The 15,503-nt window shown below is 41.5% G+C and overlaps 1 protein-coding gene across 3 annotated transcripts; it reads left to right on the forward strand.

Moving 5' to 3' along the window:
* The first annotated feature begins 3,856 nt into the window (after positions 1-3,856).
* Positions 3,857-14,035, forward strand: si:cabz01007807.1 (uncharacterized). Of its 3 annotated transcripts, none has more exons than XM_035783818.2 (37): positions 3,857-4,117; positions 4,337-4,405; positions 5,082-5,147; positions 5,686-5,742; positions 5,837-5,890; positions 6,047-7,018; positions 7,125-7,190; positions 7,311-7,367; positions 7,545-7,589; positions 7,701-7,760; positions 7,930-7,965; positions 8,081-8,152; positions 8,252-8,302; positions 8,389-8,448; positions 8,551-8,607; positions 8,686-8,781; positions 8,874-8,924; positions 9,013-9,078; positions 9,175-9,258; positions 9,417-9,479; positions 9,589-9,654; positions 9,730-9,810; positions 9,912-9,971; positions 10,052-10,111; positions 10,246-10,347; positions 10,434-10,484; positions 10,606-10,668; positions 10,775-10,873; positions 10,967-11,020; positions 11,195-11,260; positions 11,358-11,462; positions 11,561-11,611; positions 11,699-11,779; positions 12,231-12,302; positions 12,428-12,467; positions 12,574-12,631; positions 12,787-14,035. In XM_035783818.2, the coding sequence occupies exons 1-37, from the start codon at positions 4,115-4,117 to the stop codon at positions 13,535-13,537; spliced, it is 3,945 nt and encodes a 1,314-aa protein (XP_035639711.1). In that variant the 5' UTR covers positions 3,857-4,114; the 3' UTR covers positions 13,538-14,035. The 3 variants fall into 3 exon arrangements, with proteins under 3 accessions (XP_035639711.1, XP_035639712.1, XP_035639713.1); XM_035783819.2 differs by having other exon boundaries at positions 10,249-10,347; XM_035783820.2 differs by having other exon boundaries at positions 3,858-4,117; positions 9,754-9,810.
* Positions 14,036-15,503: the final 1,468 nt, after the last annotated feature.

The raw sequence follows: 15,503 nt of genomic DNA on the forward strand, positions 1-15,503 counted from the left end.
ACTGACAGCTGAAAGCACCAATCGCATGTCTGTGTGTCAGATTGACAGCCGAGAACCAATAGCATGTCTGAATTTGGAGCTATGAGGGTGCTTTTTGTTCCAGAAGATGTGAGCGGGAATTAATGCCATCTGTAATTCTGTCATGCAGTGGAAGGTACTGGATAGTGTATGTGAACAAGGCAATTTCTAGGTTGTGTGTGTGTGTGTGTTTTTTTCTGACTGTTTATGTGCAAGTGTGTATTTGAAAGCTCTCATACCTTCTAAGCACAATTTAAGAGGAGAGGTGAGGAAAGGAGAGTCCACCCCATGTCGCATTGGACCTTCTTATGATCTAACAATGAACCAGCCCCTTCACTGCCAACAGGGAATAGCCAACTACTACACCCTAAACCTAGAAGCCTGACTGTCCACACGGATTTGACATTTTAGTCATTAAGCAGATGCTCTTATCCAGATAAATTAGGGTTAAGTGCCTTGCTTAAGGGCACAATAACAGATTTTCAGCTAGCCCGCTACAGGGTTTGAACCAGTAACCTTTCGGTTTCTGGCCCAACGCTCGTAATCACTAGGTTACCTGCCATCCAGCAGTTATACTATAGGAAGTGTTCCCTGTGTGTACGAATTTGGGGTGGCAGGTAGCCTAGCGGTTAGAGCGTTGGGCCTGTAAACGAAAGGTTGCTAGATTGAATCCCTAAATCTGTCTTTCTAACCCTGAGCAAGGCAGTTAACGCACTGTTCCTAGGCCAACATTGTAAATAGGAATTTGTTCTTAACAGCACATCCATGTGGAGCTCAACACTGCCCTGATCTGGATCAATGAACACACTGTTAAAGGCCCCGACTAAAACAGAACACACTTGGAGAGCTGTATGTGTGTGTGTGAGAGAGAGTGTGTCTTTTTGGTTTCTGTAGTTGCGTGCAATCATTCATAATGGTGTATGTCGCATTTTGATCACTTTGAGCTTTACAAACCTGTTTGGGGTTTGCTTGTTTCTTTCCCATTCTCTTCAGATCTCCCCATACATCACTTTGTTGTAGTAGAGCGGGTTGGATGGTTGATGATATTGAAGAATCCGAGGTTAAGTCGGTTTGATTAGGTGTATTTTGATGATGGTGGTGGTGGTGGTGATATTTCTAGACAATAACAGGAATGTTATATTGATAATGAGGAGAAGGGTGATGAAGACTGAAGAACAGAAGGAATGAGAAGGCTCCTCCCAGTAGTGCAAGGGAGCCTCTACCAAAAAAAATGAAAACGGATGAAGCTTAATAGTTTACCAGGAAAAGGGGCGGAACTTATTGTTTGAGTTGAGAGTGGGCTAGGGTTGTGTGAATGTACACTTGTCCATTTCTTTTGTGTTTATTCTTGATTTACCTTCAATTATATTCTTTTATCCACCTTTACTTTGGACAATTTTGTTTTACTACGTGAAAGTGTTTGTTTTACCGTCCCAGTCAGCTCAAAGGTTAGACAATAGTGTGTTAGTTCTTGTGTAACTTTTTAGCATTAGCCCCAAAAAAGGAAGAATAATACCAATAACTAACCTAAAAGAAGTTAAAGAATATCAACATACAATCAAACGTATTTGTGTGGCTAATTAGTCTGTATAATACAATGAACAACCGAAAAAAAATCAATAATATTAAAAGAAAAAAAGAAAAAATCTTGACTGTTTTTTTTCTTCATTATTAGTCAAATGGGTCGTATTCAAAATGGCATTGGAGTGAGTTTAAGTAAGAGAGAAGATTGGGAATTGCTTGTAAATATATAGATATAGATATGCACTGAACCAAAATATAAAAGCAACATGCAACAATTTCAAAGATTTTACTCATAAGAAAATCAGTCAATAGAAATAAATTCATTAGGCCCTAATCTATGGATTTCACATGACTGGGCAGGGTTGCTGCCATGGGTGGGCCTGGCAGGGTATAGGCCCTGTGGAGTCAGGCCTAGCCAATCAGAATGAGTTTTCCCCACAAAAGGGCTTTATTACAGACAAATATTTGAGAGAAATACGTTTTGTGGACCAACACTTTACATGTTGCATTTATATTTTTGCTCAGTATATATGAGTGAATGTCTATTGTATGTGCGCGTGGCCAAAGAGCTCTATGTTCGTGTCATCTGACCATGGCACCTGGTTCCAATCCAAGTGCCAATGTCATTTATCAAAGTCCGGGCAGTGCTATGGTATTGAATCTTAATGTGTATGACAGACACCTACAATTTACAAGTACATTTAATTTAACACATTAAATACATTTAATCAATGTTCTTAATTCTCATATGAATGTAATATAATGATTTTAGATTGGTCTTACCTTCAAAGAAGACCAAAATGAGGAGACGTTGGGAAAACTATCTTGATTAATTCCATGGAAATACTTATTACATGAACAAAATGGGCTGTTAATTCCAGCCTTTCATTTTTGTTTCATTATATATTTTATACATTGAGTATACAAACATTAAGAACACCTGCTCTTTCCACGACATAAACTGACCAGGTGAATCCAGTTGATAGCCATGATCCCTTATTTGATGTCGCTTGTTAAATCCAAGTCAATCAGTGTAGATGAACGGGAGGAGACAGGTTAAAAGAAGGATTTTTAAGCCTTAATAAGACAATTGAGACTATAAAAATAACAAAAACAAAAACAGTTTAGCTTGGGCATACTGCATACCACAAACCATGCACAATCTTAAATCGCACAGATTTATATAAACAAGACATTTCAAATGTCCAGTTTTGGTTATGAAAAACATTAATATTGTTCCCTTCTCCAAGTTTTGTGACACTGGCATGAATTAACAACATGAATATTGTTTAATAAATGTTTTGAGACAATTTAAACTAACTCTGTCTCGATTAAATGTCCAATTCAGCCATGATTATTATCTCATTACTGGGTAACAATTAATGAAGTACCTTATTGGGATTTTCAACTAAAAAATTCGAAAATAAACACATTTTTTAGCGAAGAACAATTTCTCAAGCAAGAACTTTGCTTGGACTGTCTGGCAGTGGTCTGGGTGGGGAGGGGAAAACAGAAAACTAGCTGTTATTAACAGAGAGGTTTGGAACTCACTTTTTCGTTGGTTTATTAACTAATCTCCTGCTCCATCCCACCAAAACAGGCAGACATTTCAGACAATCTTTTCAAAGAGTTCTTACACTAAAAGGGCATTATCGTAATTTTCAAGCTTTCAAAGTATTATTCTAACCTCATAGTGTGGAAGAAACAGGAAAACACGTTTTTGACTGCACTGTGCCGTTTTGACTGTACAGTATTAAGACGCTTCTCCAATAGAAGTCCCCAATCACACTTGTAGGCTATGTCATGGTGACGTTGGCTAGCTAAACTCATGCGTAGAAAATGTCATCGGGGCTAATATACTGTAATATAAAAGTGGTACTTTACATTTTACTTCACCCAAGTTATTTGCAAAACATAAAGATAATTGCATATTTTCAGAGATAGAGCTAGAATTCAATGATGTAATGACACTATGAAAACTGCCCTAAACAGGTTTCATTGAGAAATTATACAGGCATGCACGCACACACACACACACCCTCTCTCTGAGAAATAATACAGGCACGCACGCACGCACACACACACAGAGAACAACAGGTATCTATCTACACATCCATCCAACATCACCCCCCCCCCCCTCCTAGACCTAGACATAGGGACCATTAAAGACAGATGGAGAGACGGACAGACAGATGCGCACACACATTTACAAGCCACCTGTAGTTTTAGGCGTACTAGCTAATAGGTATATAAATTGGCACCAATGTTTCTTTCACCAATGTATAGGAACACAACACACCTGTGCGCGTCATTGACCGCACATTCTCCTTGTGGCGAGGACAACTGGTCCGGTTGCATTTTATCGCTTGGATGAAGAAGGGAAGGGGAGGGAAATCAAACACGCCTACCAATTCTGTCCATCAATCATCCAATCACCAGTACACGCAGCGTGGACCACTTGCCAAGTCGCGCGGTTGGAAATACTAGTTTGGCAACTACCGAGTTCATTTCAGTGCAAACTTTTGTTTAGTGCAGACAATAGCTTACTGGATCGGATATCAGCACAGCAACCATGGTGAGATCAAACTAATTGAAATGTTTTCATGATAAGTGATAGGCCTACAATGGAATTATTACGGACACGTGCGTTTGTGTCAAATCACAACTCTTCGAACTCTTGAATAATTATAAAAGATGATTTCAGTTCAATAAGAGTAGAACGTCCAACACTTTACTTTTCTTACAAGAAGATCAAACTCCATTGTGTTTTGATGTGTTCTTCTTTCTCTGTCAGGATAAGGAGGAGGAGATGGAAGGGGCACAGAGTGAGCCGGTGGAGGGTTTTTTGGGGGAGAGAAGACCGGTGAGTAAGAATCTGGGACAGGTTTCCCAAAAGCATAATGAAGCGAAGTTTATCGTTAGAACCATATCGTGGTTCTGAAGATGAACTTAGCCTTGAGATGCGTTTGTTCAATACCTCAGTTGAACTCCTCGCACCTCTTGTGCCCTAAAATAAAGCTTAGTGACTATGCGTATTTTAAACCTTGAACTTACTGTACAAAGTATGTCGTCAGGTTTTTAGCCACCAAAGTACAGTAGTAGGCCCTACAGTATGTGCATACTTATTATATAGAGAGCTCTTTTTAATCTCATTTAGCTGTAGCTCAGGAACTGTGTTGGCATGGTGTTGTGTCTGACATTCTTTCAGGGCAGTTGATTGAGAAATGATGTTGCTTGTGATGTCAGGTGTTTTTGATACCTATGTACTCTATCACCCTTTAAGAATATTGCGAAACAGCCTGAGAAATCAACCCACCTCCCGATACTATCAGGGTGTGTAATTTGTACAGCTCCTTGTTAGGTTCTCTGGTGTAGTTTTCCTGACCATTTTTGTACACAACACAAGGTTAATTATCCACCGTAGACACAGTAGACAAGCAAGCACTGTATACACTTAGAGTATAGACAAGCAAGAAAGCTTTACCTATAGGAATTCATTAATGGAGTCATATTTAATATTTGTTTTTAAATTATTTCAGAGCATCATGAGACTACAGGGGATGCTGAGGAGAGTTTCCCAGAGTCCCTTCCGCAAACAATACAGGGTAAACAACACTGACACACAATCTCAAATCAAAATCAAAAAAGCTCTGTTTACATCAGCAGATGTCACAAAGTGCTAATACAGAAACCCAGCAAACAGCAAGCAATGGAGAGGCACGGTGGCTAAGAAAAACTCCCTGGAAAGGCAGCAAACTAGGAATAAACGTAGAGAGGAACCAGGCTCTGAGGACGGGCCGGTTCTTCTGGCTGTATTGGGGGAACAGCAGCATGACCAGGTGGACAGCCAGGAGTCATCAGGCCAGGTAGTCCTGAGGCATGTTCCTAGGGCTCAGGTCCTCCAGGAGGGAGGGAGAAAGAGAATTAGGAGGGTGCATACTTAAATTCACACAGGACACTAGATAATTACACCAGATTTAACAGACTGTCCCAAGCCCCCCAGCACATGGTCTATTGCAGCATAGATACTTGAGGCTATTGCAGCATAGATACTGGAGGCTGAGACGGGGGGGCTTGGGGGACACAAGCTCATAGAAGGGATATCATAACACTCTTTTTGAAATCTTCCACATTCTCTTTCAGACTCCTATCCCCTCCACTTCAGAATCCAGAGATTCCTCTGACACTCGCCTGAAGCAGGTTAGACTGAACTATTATAGGGCAATGGTAAATGTTTAAACAATGTCCATTTATTTGTTACCCAATTTTATGCTTTAATCTCGTTCTCTCTCAGAATGGAATCAATCGTAGCTTGTCAAAAGAGAATCCATTCTACTCTTATATGAAAGTGAGTCTTTATCAGCGACATTGCATTTCCACCAGATCTCTAGCCTTCCATTTGTATGGTGGTATGACACATATGTGTAATAGTATTGACAATGACTGTTCTGTTTGACTGATGTGTCAAATTTGCTTACGCCATGAGTTCATTTTTAACCCACAGGAATCCAGCAGTGTGACTATTGACGGGGACACGAAGAATCAGGATTCAGAGGTTCTACGTCGGCAGAGTTTAGTCACCCTCTTTGCTCCTCCGCCAGAGGTCCGGAGCACACCAGAGGGCCTCCAACCTGACAAACAGACAGGCGACAGCCTTCAGACCACACCGTCTGACCAGCCCACGTATATCTTCAAAACCATGTCTGAAAGACGGTCACCGGATCTCTTCAAAACAACGGCCCTAACTCAAAACACACCAAATGTGAGCCAAAGTCCTTTATTTGTCACACCTGCTGAAAGACTGGAGCTTTGGGCAACTCCTTTGAACCAACAAGACCTATTCAAAACTCAGCCTTCAAAAACACCAAACCCATTCCAAGCTCCTCCAACCAAGGGAGATTACCAATTCAAAGCACCACCCACCAAGGGAGAGTCCCTATTCAATGCTCCTCCCACCAAGGGAGATGACCTTTTCCAAGCCCCTTTGTCCATTCCAAAGGACCCCTTCCAATCCACTCCTTCTGACACTCCCAATCTCATTCAAGCCACGCCTATTAGGTCAAATGACCCTTTCCAAATTCCCTCTTCCAATGTGACACCAGACGTCTTTCAGCCCCTGCCTTCCAGGACATGGGACATTTTCCATTCCTCACCCAGTGACGTCTTTCAGAGTGCTTCTTTCAGTACTGACTCTACAGTCAAGCAGTCCACACCTTTATTCCAGACTTCGCCAGTGCAGAAAACAGACATCTTCTCAGGGTCAGATTTTGAGAAGACTGCTGAGCTCTTCAATGCATCAATCTCCAACACGCAGGATTTCAACCTTGCAACACCCTCTGATGAACAGTATGATATCTTCCTGATGACCCCTCACGGAACCAAACATGTTCTCCAACCCAACCCTACTGCCATGAAACACGGTACCCTCCATGCCAGATCCCTGTCCCCCACGCAGGCTTTCAATGGTACCCCCCAGGTAGTTACCTACAAGTCTTTTTTTCCTCACGTCTTCGTACAGTCTTTGATATCCGTGTGGCCTCTCTATCCAACACTGCAAAGAGTGACATGTTGTGACCTCTCAGGTGAAGACCTCCAACAACCCTCCCGAACCACCACCTCAAAAAAGACAGCCCAAGTTACCGAGTCGTGTAAGGACACCTCCACCATTTTTATTTGTCCCTTTTTCTCCATGTATGTAAGCATACCAATTATTGTAATGTCTGTCTGTGATTCACTTGTATCTCATTGGGTTTCTGCTATGTCTTTAGACCGAAGCTGAGCGACCAGATCCTAAACCAGGCCCTCAAACGAAGAACACCGCTCAGGTAAGTTTCTGTGCCAAGTAAGTCTATACATACTAATAAGTCTATTCCTACCACAATCAGTTGAACAGCCTTTAAATGACAGAACTGTTCTACAACTTTCAGTAGACAAGACGGTGTCGTGTAGGAACATGTCATCTCTCTCTCTGTTGATCTGAGAATAACATTCTGGTTTTACAGGACAACGAAGTGGAGGTATTTGAGAACATTCTTTTGACTGGCCAGGTATGTACTAGAGGGGCAACACTTGGACAGAATGAAAGTTGAACTTTTTTTCTTTGACTGTCTTATTGCTGTGTGTACTGAACTGGGTTTACTTTGTTAAACCCAAAACAGGAGAGATGTGTGGAGGATTGGCCTGAAAACAGTCCTGAGCTCAATCCTGACTGGAAACCTGTAAGAACTCATTGAATGGCTTTTTCTACACGTTCATTGTTTGCATGAAATGATCAACTCCTTGCCACACTCCTACCTAATATTACTGTATTTTATTTAACATGAATCTATTGTACATTGACTAGCCTATAAGTTAATCAACTGTTTGATTGTCTTTTCCCCTCGTCAGTCTGGCAAACTGAGGCTTAGGAGGGAGTCGATGAAGGTAAAGTCACCACATCACAGTTTTTCTCAAATGTGTGCTAAGTGGTGGTAAATTGATACTGAAGGTCTGTGGTGCTATTTCTGTTCCTCGCTCATCTCGCTCTCTCCTATCTCAGGTGGCGTCAGACTCTGATGGGGGGAGTGTAGAAGAACTGGAAGAGAATGGCGCCGGAAAACGTGCGAAAACTGTACGTCTCACACTCTTATTTGTATTCGTTCTGTATTTTAAGTGTCCGTTTCTACATTTATATCCATTTGTTTTCAAATTTTTCCTTTTTTTATTTCAGAAAAGGGGGAGGACGTTCAAGGTATCCTTTCTTTCCAGAAGAGGATCAAAGGTAAATCAAACTTAATTTTTTTTTTTTTTTATGAATAATGTATATGTTCTGCTGCTGTAGTCAATAAACATGTTTTTATTCGACAGGATAAATATTCTGAAGACCTGAAGGATAGTGACAGCGGCACACTACGTCAAGGATCAAAGGTGAGGACTGTGTTATCTTTGATTAATTGTATGTGTGATTGTGTAGGTAGCTATATGGAAATGCTTTATTGTCAATGTTTTAATGTCATTTTTTTGATTTAGGAGAGATTTTCTGAATCCAAGGATGGAGAGAGCAATGGTCTCCATTGGCAGTCAAAGGTGAGTGTGTTCCTGTGTAAAGATGGTAATGAATTAAGATGTTTAATACAGTATTAATTACTTTAACATGTTGTCCAGGGGGGCTTTTTGGATGAAGACTTCCCAAAGAAAGGGGTAGATGTCTTCTCTGCAGATTACGAAGATAAGGAGAATTACATGGAGCACGGCAAGCCGGTATTTCTTTTTAACCAGTTAGTTTTGAAAGATTTTGTGTGAATTTCATTAATTGAATATTGTAATTGTTTGAACTTCCTTCCCCTTAACAGAAGAAATCATTCAAATTCAAAATGCCCCTTGTGCATCGCAGAGGATCTAAGGTATAATTGAACATATAATTTAGGGAAGGGGTGTTTAAAATAATTTAACATTTGTTGGAATAACTTTTTATTTTTTTTTATTTTTTAGGATCGGTTTTCAGCTGACCATCTTGAAAAAGCTTCAGGCCTACATTTGCCTCAACATAGAACGAATGTATATATATTTTATATATGTGTGTTTGTAAACAAAAAGAGCAATATATTGGTGTACAAAATCTGTGTTGACATATTCCTGTGGTGTGTTTTCCAGGAGGGCTTGCTAGACGATGACTTTCCTCGGAAGGAAGTAGGATTCATATCTGCAGGGGAGAATGAAGATGAAGACTCCAAACAGGTACCTATCTTCTTTGTCTATATTTCTAGTTTTTTTTGTTATGAAAGACTACTCATCAAAACCACTGCCGCTTTTATTGTATAAATGTTGTGCTGACAAAATTGCAGTCTTAACACTGATCCCTGTGGAACACCACATATGGGTTTGTCGTTTAACAGGCCCTGGGTTTGGATGAGAACTCTGAAGAGGAGCCAGAGGAACATGATGGGACGGGTGGATTTGTATGCTTTGTCTCATGCTTAACACGTTTAGAAAGTTGACAACTGTTTCGTATGAAAAATGTATCAAACTTCTATCATTGAGACTGTTTCCATCTGTTTTTCTGCACAGAAAAAAAGTAAAGGTGTCAAAATTAAGTTTGTGCCTCACAGAGGGTTCGCAATCTGCCTCGAAAAGGTAAGGAGGGCAACGTGTACAGTAGGCTAAATGCACATGCTATTGTATTCATGCAAAAACTAATATAACGCCAAGAATGTTTTGTTGTTGAATTCCCAGGATGAACCAACAGGTGCTCATGAATACACACCTCGCAGAGGTTCAAAGATGATTCATGTATGTATATACTGTGTGTAGAAATACTTGTGACAAACGCAATATGTTCGTTTCTATACACATTTTCACTTGTCCATATGCAGTAATGATGTGTTTTTTAGGAGAAACCTCTTGATGAACTTAAAGGTGCCCATGGTTATACACCACGCAAGGAGTCCAAGGTACTGTGAGTTTCTATGCGTGTACTCTATGTACACAGTACTACTGTATGTACAGTCAACATTTGTTTATTCTTTTGTAGGTTAATATTTTTGAGGAAACCGAAGAAGTGAAAGGCTACACACCGCAGTCACAGCCCAAGGTTGGATACGTGTCTGTGTCGTAATTGTCTGTCTAGTATTTGTGCCAACTCAAATTAGTCTATGCTGTTCAATGTACAAAGAAAATGTCAAATGACCGTATAAATGTTTGATTTATTTCATGTTTTTCTTTCAGCAGAACCTTTTGGATGATTACTTGCCTGAGAAGGGGGCAGGTTTCTCCTCAGCAGGAGGGGTAGAAGAATATCGACAGAAAGTGATGGAAGACTGCAAACCGGTACTTCCCTCTTTCTTTCACATCCCTCACTTCCTCTGTCTGCTCTTTATTTAACCTAATGACATGATAAACGTTGTCTCCTACAGAAGAAACCGTTCAAATTGAAACTCCTACATATGAATCGTCGGAAATCTGGGGTAAGGTTTTTTTGTTGGTTTCTGTGTGGTTGTGCTTTATATTTTTGGAAAATACTGTTTTTCTTTGTCAAACAAGATGATCAAGTTGTGAATGTTGGTGCATTATTATTCATTCTTACAGAGCGCTGAGGAGAATTCTCAGACTAGTAGCACACAACAGTACTCCCCACAAAGGAGATCAGAGGTTTGCCAATGTTTTTGTTTTCCCATGTGAGCAAATTTGGATGCGCTGTCTATTTACAAGTTAGATACGAGTCCCAACTTATGAAGTGTCTCTTGTTTTTGTCCAGGAGGGCTTTCTGGACAGTGATGTGCCTCAGAAGGGAGCAGATCTCTTCTATGCTGGACAGATGGAAGATGAACAGAACGAGATGGAAGACTGGAAACCGGTACTTCTCTTTTCCTTTACCCAGTAGAACTTTCTCCTCCTGAAGCATTGGATGGATCCCACTCGTGCTCTAAATGTCCTCTCTCTTTAACAGAAGAAACCATCGAAATTTAAGAACCACCTTGCAAGTCGGCGCAAGTCAAGCCAGGTAATTATTATGTTTGTGTGTAGGCCCTCTGAGTGTGTTGTCTGTTTGTTTATTAGAGAATGTGTCAATTTTTATATTTTTCTTTTAACAGATTTACATTGCCATTATTGGCCTATAAAGAACATCTGTATTAGTTTTAAAACAGGTCTGTGTACTTTCATTCCTTTATTCTAGGAAATGTTTCCATATGAAAAGTCACAGATTGGTTCCGAGCGCTACACACCTCGACGAGCATCCCATGTGAGGGCATTTCTATTGGTCCAAAGATACGGCTTTTGTGCGCACTTTACATTTTGTCAGCGGAAGAGTGTTGACATTCCTGTGGTATGTTTTCCAGGAGGGCTTTCTGGACAATGACACTTCTCAGAGGAGGTCGGATCTCTTCTCAGCAGGAGGGCATGGAGATTATTATGGACAGGATGATATAGAAGACTGCAAACCGGTACTGCTACTACTTTATAAACATCCTTTCTTCATTTACTGTGTGATTATTTTTTTCTTTAATCCGCTGTTAATGTATATCCCATCTTTCCTCTACAGAAGAAATCATTTAAATTTAAAGTCCCTCATAAGCATCGCAAAGAAACTAAGGTAATTGTGTGTGTGTGTGTGTGTGTGGTGTTACTGCCATATGTTTACTGATGTTAGTGTTGGTTTCTCTCTCTCTCTCTCTCTCAGACTAAAGCGAGAGATGAAATGATGACCGAGTACCCACCAGGAGCCACATCTAGTGACTACTACTTTTCAGAGGCTGCAGAGGTACACCCATACAAGAACACATCCAACATGTACATTTGTGCTGAATCATTGTCCTATATTGGAGACAGACCTGAAACGACTGAAAACCATGGGTAGTTGTCTTGATCGGTGTTGAATGACTAACATAATAGCTTTAAAGAAAAAAGCCACACACACCCACGTTGTTGTCGACAACTATGGTCTGGCTGGCTTCTGTCTCTGTCTTGTGTGGCACATTCCCGTCGGTCATGTAACTGAACCGGATCTGCTGCATACTGTAAGGGATTTTTAGGCCTCAGGGGGAGGGAAAGCTGGCAAAGGCCATGGTTCTCATAAAAGGCAGTGCAGACTATCCCTTTGTAAGGATGATAAGGTATGCACAGCAAATAGATTCAAACTCAACCAGCAATCTCTCCTACTCCCTCTCACTTCTTTCTCACATTGTCCCCTCTTCTCTCTCTCTCTCTCGCAGGCTGAGTGGCGTTCTGCTCAGATTGACGAACAGCTTGCAGACGGTCTGGAGGATGAGGAGGAGGAAGAGGGGGTCAGTATTTGACGAGTCAAATGTCGCTCACAAATCACCATCTGCCCTATTTCAATGGTAACAGTTTGAAAATGTGACTGTGTGAAAGCAATGTCCAAAGATATCAGCGTTTCTCCGTCTCACAGGACACTGACAGCTTGATGGAGTGGTGGAACACTGTGGAACGTGAGTCATACACACGTGCGTACACATACACATGTGCATGCACTCACAAGCACGTATGCATTCACACACACCCAGTTTGTAATCTGGGAATTGTCTTGTGCCTCAGAATGGGATGAGCTGCCTTCAGATGATGAAGACAAGACGGTGGAGGACGATGAGACTAGGTATGTCCTCTTTGTGGTGATAACAACGTAATCAGTAGTCAATCTCGTGAAACATTGCTGATGTTTGAATACTTGTTCTCTCTGCCTCCCTCTCGCTCCTCTCCCTCTTGCCATGTCCTTCTGTCTCTCTCTCTCTCGCCCCCATCCCCCTTAAGGTCATTCACCCTACTGGCGGAGAAGGTGCACCGCGGCCTGAGTGTCTTCAACAAGGTGTTCACGGAGCGTGCCGAGGTCCTCTGGCAGTACGTCATCAAGCTCCACGCCCTCGCCGATGACATCACCTCCTTCCATAAGAAGGCCAAGATTGGCAACATCACCGGCGGCACCACCGCCGCTGTCGGGGGCGGCGCGGCCATCGTCGGCCTGGCCCTCGCCCCCTTTACCTTCGGCGCCTCGCTCATCATCACGGCTGTGGGCGTCGGAGTTGCGGCGGCCGGTGGGATCACGTCGGCCTCGGCGACCATCTCGGACAACGTGAACAACATGCAGGACAGGAAGAAAGTGGAGGTGGTTCTGGAGGATTATGAGGCGAGGATGGAGGAGTTGGTGAAGATCTTGAGGTTTGTGTGCGAGGGGCTGTATAGACTCAGGGGGCATCCTCTCCTCCGGAGAGGAACCCAGCACTACTCTGGAGACTGGGAGGTCCGCAGGGCCGTTCAAATGGTCAGCCTAGTGGATAGACCTGTGTTGAGGGCCACAGAGGTAACAGAAGGAGCTGCCGTGGCCCTCAGGGGCCTCTTCAAAGGAATGGATAAATACTTCACCAAGGACTCTCGTGAGCTAAAGAAAGGGTTTAAGAAAGAGGTGGTGTTTAAGATTAGGCAAGTAGCTCAGGTGCTGCACGAGAGCCTGATGGAGCTGAATGCTATCAGGGAGGAGCTTCAGGATGCTAATGGCAATATATGAAAGTTCAACTCCCACAATGCAATGTGTCTTATGCAACTCATGGCCCCCTACTGTCCAAGCTGAGGATTTGTTTTCAAGATCTTGATTTTTTAAAAACCTAAACCTAACGAGGACTTTCCCAACTTTCCTGTTCCTCTTTAAACGAAAAGGAGAAACTGAACATTTGCCTTGTAAATAAATGAAGTTACAAACTCTGATTGCATTCTGCAATTTGGACAACTATGCAGCATAATAAGCTTTTACTTACAAAGAACTTGTATGTATGACTTTACTGGATTGTGAAGTAGTAGGCCTAAGATCTTGGATACGTGTTTATAACTAGTTTAGGCTACACTCATGTGATATACCATGTAGCTATTTTAAAACGAGTATATATTTCAACGTTTAATAAATAGGTTATTTATACTGTAACCAAATTAAATGTGCAATGTTGATAACTAATAGCGCAATGAGGCAGCTATTGGAATTGTGTTTAATAAAGATAATTATGCATTTGAACTGGTTGTAAACTTTTCACTTTGAACATTTCAACCTTGATTGTTACTAATGTAAATGTCAGTATTTTATCCTCGTGTCTTTTTTCATCCAATTGGAAATACCCAACTCGGAGTGTAACTAATGACAGGTTTCGATTAATCTCGCCCAGGCGTCCGTGAAGGCGTGTTTTGCACCGGCTGACTCATGGGAGTGAACCAGGTGCACTGAGTTATAATAAGAACTAGACAAAATATGTGTATAACTAACCGACAGACGTTTCCAATGGGAACAAATGAATCATAGTGGGCAGAACAAGGAGGGTGGCAGAGCCAAGCATGAGCTAGCGCGGTCCTACTGGCATGCATTTGCGCATTTCCGTTTGGGAATGCATACTCTGTGACGTGCAATATATCAATTTGCCCTTGCATTCCAAAACAAAGTTTTAAAATATATATATTTGACAAAGGGTCAAGGAACTGTATTTGATGAAGACATTTGCATAACGTCGCCCCAAAAATCCATCTCGCTCCATCTTCTCTCACTGCCGCTCACTGGGCTTCCCAAATATGTCTCATTGTAATAGCCAAATTTAGTTTCAATTTAATCTACTCGCGTTAGCATACGCCATTTAGTGATAGCTGACATTTTTCTGACTGGGATTATTCCACCTGCATGCTCCCAGAACTCTGTCTGAGCACGTGGACAGTTGAACAAGCCAACCAGCACTTCCCCTGGCTTCCTGGCGTCATGACCTCAGAGCAGGAATATAAAATGTTTATCTTCAGTTGTGAGTGATGGAAAACAAATCTGCCTCGGTGACAATTTGAATACTTTAATGGATGTTTTGTGCACAAAGTTGATGATTAAAGTGTTTTATTAGGAATTTTCAGATTTTAATGATATTTTGGCGCTGTCAATGGGAATTGTCTTTCTCGGCAGTGATTCAGTTAAACTACAGTACCGAAGCAATACTGTAGGTGCAGTCAAGAGTGCTTCCAGACCGGAACCCTGGACCTTGGTCAGGTCATGGCCCCAGGGTTTCAGTTGGGAAGCAGGCCATCTCATGTACACAGAGGAGACTGACAGTACTTCAGTTTAACTAACGCTGAGCCCAGAGAGACGATTCCTATAGATGTCCCCATAGTAAGTCCATTTTCAAAAAGACACTTTCGTTATCACATTTGTGCCAAAAATATCCATTACATTTTTCCATTAATTGTCTGAGGCAGATTATTTTTTTCCTTCACTCACAGCCGAAGTTATTAACATTTTAAATTCATGCTATTATATGGACGAGCTTGTGTGACATGCACACAAAGAAGGAAAAACAATGAACATCATTCATGCACAATCTTCCAGGGTCCTGTTGAATAGAAGGAATCCAGCTTTTGTCAAATTAACAGATTTGACTTTACCTAGCAGGTTGGGATAACTTTTTTTCTCTTTCAATTTCATCTTTATTTAACCAGGTAGGCTAGGTGAGAACAAG

This window comes from Oncorhynchus keta, chromosome 13 (genome assembly GCF_023373465.1).
Source record: "Oncorhynchus keta strain PuntledgeMale-10-30-2019 chromosome 13, Oket_V2, whole genome shotgun sequence".
In the NCBI taxonomy this organism is placed as follows: domain Eukaryota; kingdom Metazoa; phylum Chordata; class Actinopteri; order Salmoniformes; family Salmonidae; genus Oncorhynchus; species Oncorhynchus keta.